Source organism: Anoplophora glabripennis, unplaced genomic scaffold, assembly GCF_000390285.2.
Source record: "Anoplophora glabripennis isolate ALB-LARVAE unplaced genomic scaffold, Agla_2.0 scaffold14, whole genome shotgun sequence".
In the NCBI taxonomy this organism is placed as follows: domain Eukaryota; kingdom Metazoa; phylum Arthropoda; class Insecta; order Coleoptera; family Cerambycidae; genus Anoplophora; species Anoplophora glabripennis.
In genome coordinates, this window is record NW_019416352.1 from 2,670,697 (window position 1) to 2,679,772 (window position 9,076).

General features: G+C 31.8%; 1 protein-coding gene across 2 annotated transcripts; it reads left to right on the forward strand.

Annotated features, from left to right (window-relative positions):
- The first annotated feature begins 251 nt into the window (after window positions 1-251).
- On the forward strand, window positions 252-4,542 carry LOC108904038 (NCK-interacting protein with SH3 domain). 2 transcript variants are annotated; one of them, XM_018706413.2, is made up of 8 exons: window positions 252-370; window positions 473-874; window positions 935-1,449; window positions 1,512-1,714; window positions 1,772-1,875; window positions 3,758-3,979; window positions 4,037-4,209; window positions 4,265-4,542. In XM_018706413.2, exons 1-8 carry the CDS (start codon window positions 346-348, stop codon window positions 4,451-4,453), a joined length of 1,833 nt encoding a protein of 610 aa, XP_018561929.1. In that variant the 5' UTR covers window positions 252-345; the 3' UTR covers window positions 4,454-4,542. The 2 variants fall into 2 exon arrangements, with proteins under 2 accessions (XP_018561929.1, XP_018561928.1); XM_018706412.2 differs by having other exon boundaries at window positions 473-1,449.
- Window positions 4,543-9,076: the final 4,534 nt, after the last annotated feature.

The following is a 9,076-nucleotide window of genomic DNA, read 5'->3' on the forward strand; positions in this document are numbered from 1 at the left end:
TAAATGAACACAACTATTCATGCTCCAATAAAAAATTTGTAGAACCTTAAGATCGTATGGCTGAAATTAGTTCTAATTTTAGCATAGTATCATACGACCATTAGAAGGCAAACAAATTTCAAAAAATTTACGTCAACATTTTTCGATGTGAAAAGAATCTTTGCTATTGGTAGCACTGCTGCATTGGCAGTTGGCACAGCTGTTTTTGTATTTGTTTTCTATAACCCCGCAAGATGGAGGCACTAGTGATCTTCAAATATAAACAAAAAATAGGTGTGACAGTGAATTTTCAAATACTTTCTCTTTAAGAAATTTGTAAATTAAGAATTATACACTAATTACATTATGTCACAGAATATAATTTTAACAGGTAAGTTTTTTCCAAATTATAGAAAAATAGCATAAAATTAGACATTAGTTTCTTCAAAATGTTTTGAATAATTAATACATCTTAAATTGTACTAATTATTAGGTAATTTGGACATGTTACATAGTTTATATGACTTCAAAGCAACATATGCCAAAACTTTAAGCTTTAAGAGTAATGAATATTTCCTCTTGCACCAAACTAACACGAAACACAAAAACTGGTGGGAAGTTATAAACGAAAGGGGTGAAATGGGATACATACCATCAAATTATGTGGAAACGGTTACTGTAAATCCTTCCTTTTACATACAATTTCTGGAGAACTGCATAGGGCATTTGAGGAAAAGTGATGTGCCATCGGAATGTACTATTGGTGACAGGAATGAAATCATTAGTAGATTAAAAGAAATGAAAAGACAAGTGGAACAGTTACCTGAAATCTCCAGAAATTCCATCGGTGCAGATTACGATGATATGCCACCATTACTCTTTAAAAACTCGGATGGTAAGTTAGAAACGATTAAACCTATCTCCACATCAAACTTTTATACTTTCAATTTGTCAGATGCGCAAAATTTTCGACCCATTTTGGAAGAGCCTATAAAGCCCATACAGAAAGGTTTTAGTAGGGAATCCGTAAGGAAATCGATTGAGAATATTCACGAAGAAGTTAAGTCTGAAATATATGATCACAAAAAGTCTGATTCTAACATTTCCACAACGATTAGTAATACCTCTCCTGCCATAACACATCAGTCGGTATACGAATTAGTAGAAAGTGTCAGAATTAACACCCAACTCTCACACGAGATGTCGCGTATAGCTGTGGTAACCGTAGTCCAAGGATTGCATGAACTATTGCCGGCCTCTGTGTTCCCCTATTTAAGCACAATACTGTCCCACACACAAACTACTCTAGTCGATGACGTGCAGATTGATCAAACCCACGACGCTAGTCGATTGAAAATAATTTTTAACGAACTGACTTCATGTAAGGAGGACTCCCAACAACGCAGCTGGATGCTACACGAAGACGAAGCCGTTATTAAGGAGTATATTACCGAACTCATTTCTATATTGGTAACTAGATTTTCGATGCGATGCAGTTATCATCCCGTGTTTCTTAATGTCGTTTCTTGCAGTCCAACGCAGATGCGAGTATATCGAGGCACGTCATATCTTCCGATCAATATCACGTTATTACCACTTTAATCCAGTATTATCAGATGGAAGTTAGGTGGTCCATTAGGCAGCTGTTGTTACAAGCTTTCGGTGTGCTCTGCAGCTTGGATAAGACGGTCATAAATATTATGCTGAATTCTGTCTTGCCCGGGGAATTAGCAAGGTCAGTATTCTTTTTTTTTGTTACTGTTTAAATAAATCGGGGAATATTTTATCGTAGAGACATCATGACAAATCCGAGGAACATTCCTAAATTGAATTATTCATCTTTGCTGTTAACGATGGTGTTTTCTATGGGGGAACCAATGCCCGTGACGCATTATGGTGAGGATTCGTTAAAAGTTTCTTAATTAATTTAAGGTCATAAATATTAATTAGAATTTATGTGAAAGGAAGAATAGTTGTATAATAGTGCAATTTATTTTTAACCGAGTCGTTTTTTATTTTAATCATTCAGGAAGTGAATTGAGAATATATTTTATTTTATTTATTCTATCTACTCAAGTTTCATGGTTTGTTAACTTTCTTAAAAGAAGCTGTAAATATTTATATATGGATAAATTATTTTTTGGGTATTTTGCCACCTGTGAAAAAATTTAGAAAATTTGAAATAAACGCTTGCGCCAAATGGATCAATCAAGGGTTATTTTTATGAAAGTAACTTTGCATAACCAAAAAATCTCAAACTGAAAAAAACAGACAAGTAGAAAATACAAAAACACGTAAGTTAATATCGTGCATTTTAAAAAGGTTGTTAACGTCTTCTGAACTTTTATTTTCTGTTTTAATAGCTTTGACGGTTTAAATTTGAACTGAATATTGAATTGAATATTGACAAATTGAAGATACTTAGCCATTACCATTTGGTACGAATCTGCAACTTATAAAGATTTAAAAAAAGAATTCAACTTTATCAGCAATGCAGAAATCTTTAAGAGGATATGCAAAAATATGTATCAAAAAATGTATTGAGGTACGGAGATGTCATTTTGAACAAAGATTTGTAAAAATTTTAATTAATTCAATATCTATCTAAATATGTCACATTTACGGTTCATTAATTTGTGACAAAAGATAAAAACTATGCCAAAAAAATCAAGAGATCATTTTTTATTATTTTTTAAAAAAGCAGTTATTAGAGTAACTTTTTTGCTTAAAAATAGCAATAAGTCACTTTCAAGTAACTTTTTGCATGATTCAGTGTATATAAAGATTTTCATACAAAATATTGAATAATTTTATTGAAAAGTTTTTGAAAATTAAAAGTATTTGCATTTAGCAAATTTGGAGTGATCCGTTCTTATTTTACAATTGTCAAGTAAAATAATATTGAAGTTGGTGGATTGTGTTGAAAATTACCAAAAACTTTCTAAATATTTTTTTTTGTCTTGTCTTTCCGTAAAAAAAATATTGTCGCTCCTGACATGGCTTATTTAATTTTTTAGAAGTAAAAATGTATTACAAATAATTTTTTATTAAAAAATTATTATTTTTCAAAATAGACGTTTGACCGTCTCGACTATGGACTATGGACCATGGACTATTAATATAATTAATATATAAATTAAGCACCTTTGGACTATCGTCAGACTTTCTTGAACTAATGAATTCATATTTCACTGGCAGAACTCAGTTTGTTCAAATTTCTGGTGTTAAATCTACTGAATTTGCCCAGACATCAGGTGTACCACAAGGTTCTATCCTTGGTCCCATGTTGTTTGCATTATTTATTAATGATATTACTTCTCAGCTGAATGTGCGTTATTTGTTGTACGCCGATGACATAATATTTTCTCTAATTGATTTGATGCCATGAATCTCCAAAGTAATGTAGATATAATTAACTCTTGGTGCATTGCTAATAAGCTACCTCTGTATTTTACCAAATGTAATGTCATGACTTTTAGTCGACGATGTGATCAAATTCAGTATGAGTATAGTCTGAAAGGGTTTGCCCTTCAACGACCTGATCTTGGTAAAGATTTGGGCGTATATTTTGACCTTAAATTATCTTTTGTCAAGCATATTGAAATTGTGGTAATTAATGCCTACAAAAGTTTGGGATTTATTGTTCGGAACGTGCAGTTTTATGAAAATTGATACTTTTTGTTTGTTATTTAATACATCTGTTAGATCTAAATTTGAGTATGCCATTTTTGCCAGTGTTATGTGGCACCCTGTATCGTGATTTTTTTTTATATTTTAGAATTTCTTGGAAAGCGCTTCCTCGCTTTCGTGTTAGACAACATAGAATATCCGCCAGATACAGACTTGGATGAACAAATTCCGGACCTCTTTTTAAATTTGATTATATCATTTAACCTTCAGTTTACCGATGAGTTGGAAAATCCCTTATTGTCCGCACTAGAGGAGAGGGATGTCGCAAAGACCTTCACAGAAAAAATACTGTTGCTTATAAATAGAGAAGGTATTTAGTATTTCGTATTTACGTGATAAGGTAACGTATACATTTGGACATTTTTAGAGGATCCTGTAAGGATTTTTGACCATGAACCTGCTCCACCTCACTCTCTTTTGAAATTGTTTAACGACCTCTTTAGTCGAAGGTCCACGGCGAGTTTATTCTATACTAACGACATAAAGGTTTTGATTGATATTATCGTTCGGAATATTTCCGATTTATCACCAGGGGATCAGGTCTTTAACACTGAGTTTTTGTTAAGTTCTGATTTTACTGACCACTTTTTTTTAGAGGAGGCAGCAATATCTTGAGCTATGCAGAAGAGTTATGAGGAACACGAATTATGAAGAACACAAACACAAAATCGATGAAATCCTGAAATGCTTCACCAGGATATTTTGTGAGGAGAGTGATATGAGCAAATACGACCAAAAATTAGTCAAAGATATATCCAATGAATTCCCACATTTATTTAAGTAGAGGCGCACGTATATGTATATTCTTTGCTTTGTGTTTTTGTGATATTTTATTTCTGTTTATATTTTATATTTTTTTATATGTTCATTATATTCTTTGCATTTTTTTTAGTTTGATTTTGCTCCAGGGGAATGATACATAATTATTTTTATTAAAGGTGATTGGTACTATAGAGAATATCAGTGGTCTATAATAAACAGTCTTTTGAAGGATTTTAGTGTGATAGTTTAGGTTTTCTTTGGTGTTAATTGCTTCTCGGTAAGTTGTTCCATGGTTTAATTGTGTCGTCAACTTTCTTGTTAATTTCCTTAAAAAATAATCATTTGTTTAACTGTTCTGTCTGACCCATCGATTGCTAAATCTGTAGGTTGGTTTTTTTGTTCTCAGAATAATGAATCCATTGTAATACTCCATTCGAATTAGATGATAACACCTGCAAACATGAAAAAATTATTAACGAAATTATGAACAGAATTTGAAACGTTCAAGTCAAAAACGTCGCGCGCGATCGAGAGCGACGTTCATGCGCATGCGCGGGCCCGGCGCTCCTGTCGCGTGCAGGCTTTTGATTATCGGTAACTTTTTCTGCTATTAGCGCGTTTATTACATGAACTATCAATGTAAAACTTTCTAAAAATAAAAGTTTAACTCTTTCTTTAATTGTCTTTAAAATCCCGGTCTGATACGTCCAATAGTTAATTAACAAATGTTATAAAAAAAGCTCTTGGGAACGAAGAGGCGTACGTGATTTCTTTTCTTTTAAATCACCTACCATAAAAATAAGCTCTATTTAATGTAAAAAGAGCGAATTCCCGAGCGGCTTTTGCCTGACCCTGGGACAATTTGTTTAAAACGCTGTTTTGCATGTCCTAATTTGTTAGTTGTAAATGGCAACTTAATTTCAACTTTTTGAAAATACGTTTTTTGGATAATATTTACCTATATTTGCAATATCAACTTCTAAAATTAGGTAACGTTTAGTAATTAAACAAATAGTTGTAAAAAAACGAACGAACATACCTGTAGCAACAATTTCACGGTCAATCGAATAGGCCTTTGGACACACATGCTGGTCAGGTTGGTCTTCGGATTAATCGTCTTCATAAATTTCAATAACGACATCCATCGTATTTTTCAATAATAATGCGCAATATTCGAAAACTAATTTTTCCGCATTTAACATTTGACAGTTAACAAATTGATGAAATATGAATTCTAGATTTTCGTGGGCAGTAAAAAAGTGAAAAAATACATTAATTTGCCACTTATTTGAAATTTGCCAACTTAACGTCACTTCTTTTGAGTTAATTTTTTGATATTATCATTCTACATACCTTTCCCCGTTATTATAAAGTTCAACAAAATATCTAGGTACTAATAATTTTTCCACGTTGAAAATAGATTTATCGGGAACTACTTTTTTGAGGTTAGATTGAACCGAATCGTAGGTGGCGTTGGCTATACAAATTTCGCACATGTTTATGCAAATTTTATGTTTCCTCACACACGCGTTCAAATTTCTCCATCACGATGCATTTCATTAAATACCAATCAAGTTTCTCAAGTTTAAAGCGTAGGATATAGGGTCTCATCTGAAATGAAAATTATGAATGTTAACTTTTTGTTGGTATTTGCTAACCTCTGTGGTGATTATGATATTCCTTATAGTAAAAATCTATTGATAGCTGCTTATTATTTGTTGTGGATAAATTTATAAATATATTTTTAATAACGCTAAGATATAAAGGTCAAGAGGGTTGACATTGCCTACAGTTACGCCGTACGCGGTCAGGGGACAGCGAAAGTCAATGCCGTCATAATCTTCAAATTAAACAAGTGCCGCAACTCATTGTTATCGTTTGTCTCAAAATGACGGTTTGACAAATGTCATTTTTTGTTTCTAATATTTCTCTCTAAATTTTTCAAATTTAGGAACTATTTATGTTAATATACTACCAACTTAATTGTTTGTTGTATTTTCCAGTAAAATATTGAGTTATTACTCTGTACACGAACATACATACTGAAATATTAGAAAATTAACATTTTAAGGTTGGTAATAAAGATTTTGCCCCAAAATGGCGGTTAGTTGCGGTACTTTATTAATATCGGGACTTTATGCCGTCAAACTTAGATCTTAGAAAGCCCTCTCAAAAAGAAGTACCTAATTTGTTACTTAAACTGTTAAATCAGGATAATATAAGTGATAAATGATAATGACAAATATGTGTAATTTGTCGGATTTAAGGGCGTCGATCGCAGTGCCCCCTGGATCCTGACGGCCTACAAACGTTAGGATCCAGGGGGCACTGCGATCCAGGATCCAGGACAAACATTTGCTTTGACTTTGATTTGACAAGTAAAGCCCATGGATTGACCAAATTACCTATTGCAATCAATTGTTTTCGATTGCCCTAAGATAGCGGTTTGACTTAAGTATGTCAATTTGTGGTAGTGCTATTTATATAAAAAAAACTATCAAAATTTAATTGTTGTAGAATTTTAGATGTAAATACTGGGGTATAGTTTAATAAACTATTCAAAATAATGTGGAAAATAATCGCTAAAAAATGTATTGAAACCTCAAACTCATGTTTCTCATAAGGTTGGTAACAAGGGTTTGCCTCAAGATGGCATCGGTATCAGTTGACTGCGGTACTTAATTTGTCAATATCTAGGGACTTTAATAGTAACATTGCATGTTTCTTTCGCATATTTAAGACATATCTGCTTAAACTTTGTTGAGTACATACATACAATTCCGATTTATAAATGTACAAGGCTACCTAGTACAAGTACAAATAAATGTCATGGGCGTAGCTACAATTTTTACCTCTAAGAAAAAAAAGCTGAGCGACTTATCGATATAAAATTTGAACACGTTTTAATGTTAATCTAAAAGACCGTGCACACCCCTGCCCCCCCCCCCCTGCTACGCCCATGGTAAATGTACGAAAATAGTATAAAAAATAAGTGAAGGTCAAATATTTTTTTACAAATGGGTCATAAATAGGCGCATTTCTGGAAACTAATAATCTCCTCAATATAGCAAATCCTATGTCACTACGATTTTTGTTTGGAAGGCCATCAATTTCTGAAACTTTGTATTATTGATTTTTTATCCGAAATCTAATTTAACATGTTATTTTATATCTGTCGCAACGGCCTACTATGGCTTACTATTAAAAATAAATTTTTTATAAAAAAATAAATCGTGTAAATTGCTCTATATTTTCGATGTTAATTGAGAAAAATATAAATGAATAAAACAAGAAATAATTAAGATAATCATATTGATAAAAATATATCAGAAATTTTACACACATTTACTACAAATTTTAAAATGAAGATGGTATTGTTAAACTGTGGGTAAAAATCGCCACAACAGTTTAAAAAAATTATATCCTCTAAGGAAACCTAGTATTCCGTACACCTATAAATCGGAACACCTTGAATACAGGATCTTTTTGAAAAACGTATCATAAATCCAAGGACCACACGTAATAGAAATATACGATTATTTTTTTCTAAGAATAATTGCCTTATCATTTTTTGTTAATAAATGAGAAATTGTATTAAAATTTCTTAAATAACCTGATTATTAGTATACGCGTGGGGTATATTTTATTACAATGCTGGAATATTTTGGTCACCATTTTTTTGATACAGTTCGGGTTTGTTAGTAAGTTTTCTTATATCTAGGTTTTAAGCAGAGGCGGCTCTGGGAGAATGAAAAAATGTAGGTACAAAGTATTGAGAAAAAATATTATTAGGTAGTTTTATTTTAAGTACTATTGAAATATAAGGAAAATGTACTCAATGTATTTTTTTATTGCGAAAGTCTGCTTTTGTCCGAAATAAACTCCAATTACTTTTTCATTAAAGTTTGTTATTTTTCGCACCATTGATTTTTTAATAGCACTTAGTCTGTCTTCACAATCAATTTTAACTTTTACAATCTTTTAAAAAACACACAAGAAATAATACATAGATGACAACATTTTACACGTAAACACGTAAACAAATACGTTTAATAAAAAAAGCGGCGAAGAGCTATTATTTGATTAAGGCGGATTAAATAGAGCCCAAACTGCATAGAAAGTATGCGCTACTCCCACTCCGCCTTTCACTGCTGGGCGATAGCAACCATGACCACCGTTGTAAACACTACAGATTTAGGGGCGATTTATTGCTAATTACAAATTTAATATTTCATTTTTAATATGTTTCATAAGGTTAATATCTATTTAATTACCTAGATAACATTGTAAACTAAATTTTAAATTAAATTTTTACTGTAAAAATTTCTAAGAAGGGCGGTGCCCCAAAGTCTCCTGCACCAGCCGCCACTGGTTTTAATTCTAATAATACAAAGAATGTACTATTTTTATCAAAATTAACTAAACTGCTTCATTTTCGAAAAAATCTTGTTTTTTTAATATCATTTTGTCCTAGGGTCTATGATGCATTTTTATGAAACACCATGTATTTTTGCTTACAGCACTAGAAAATATTTTTATTCTTAAAATTTAATCTCAGGAAATTTGTCTAAATACCTAGCATTCACAACAAAATTTATATGATGCTGTTTGTTAATACATACCCATACTAGTATACATAATAAAA

Excerpts from the sequence above, each read along its gene's own strand:
- LOC108904038 (XM_018706412.2), top strand. The coding sequence starts at position 346 with ATGTCACAGAATATAATTTTAACAG. Across the intron at positions 1,450-1,511 it reads CCGAACTCATTTCTATATTG|TCCAACGCAGATGCGAGTAT; the intron begins GTAACTAGATTT and ends CGTTTCTTGCAG. Across the intron at positions 4,210-4,264 it reads ATTTATCACCAGGGGATCAG|AGGAGGCAGCAATATCTTGA; the intron begins GTCTTTAACACT and ends ACTTTTTTTTAG.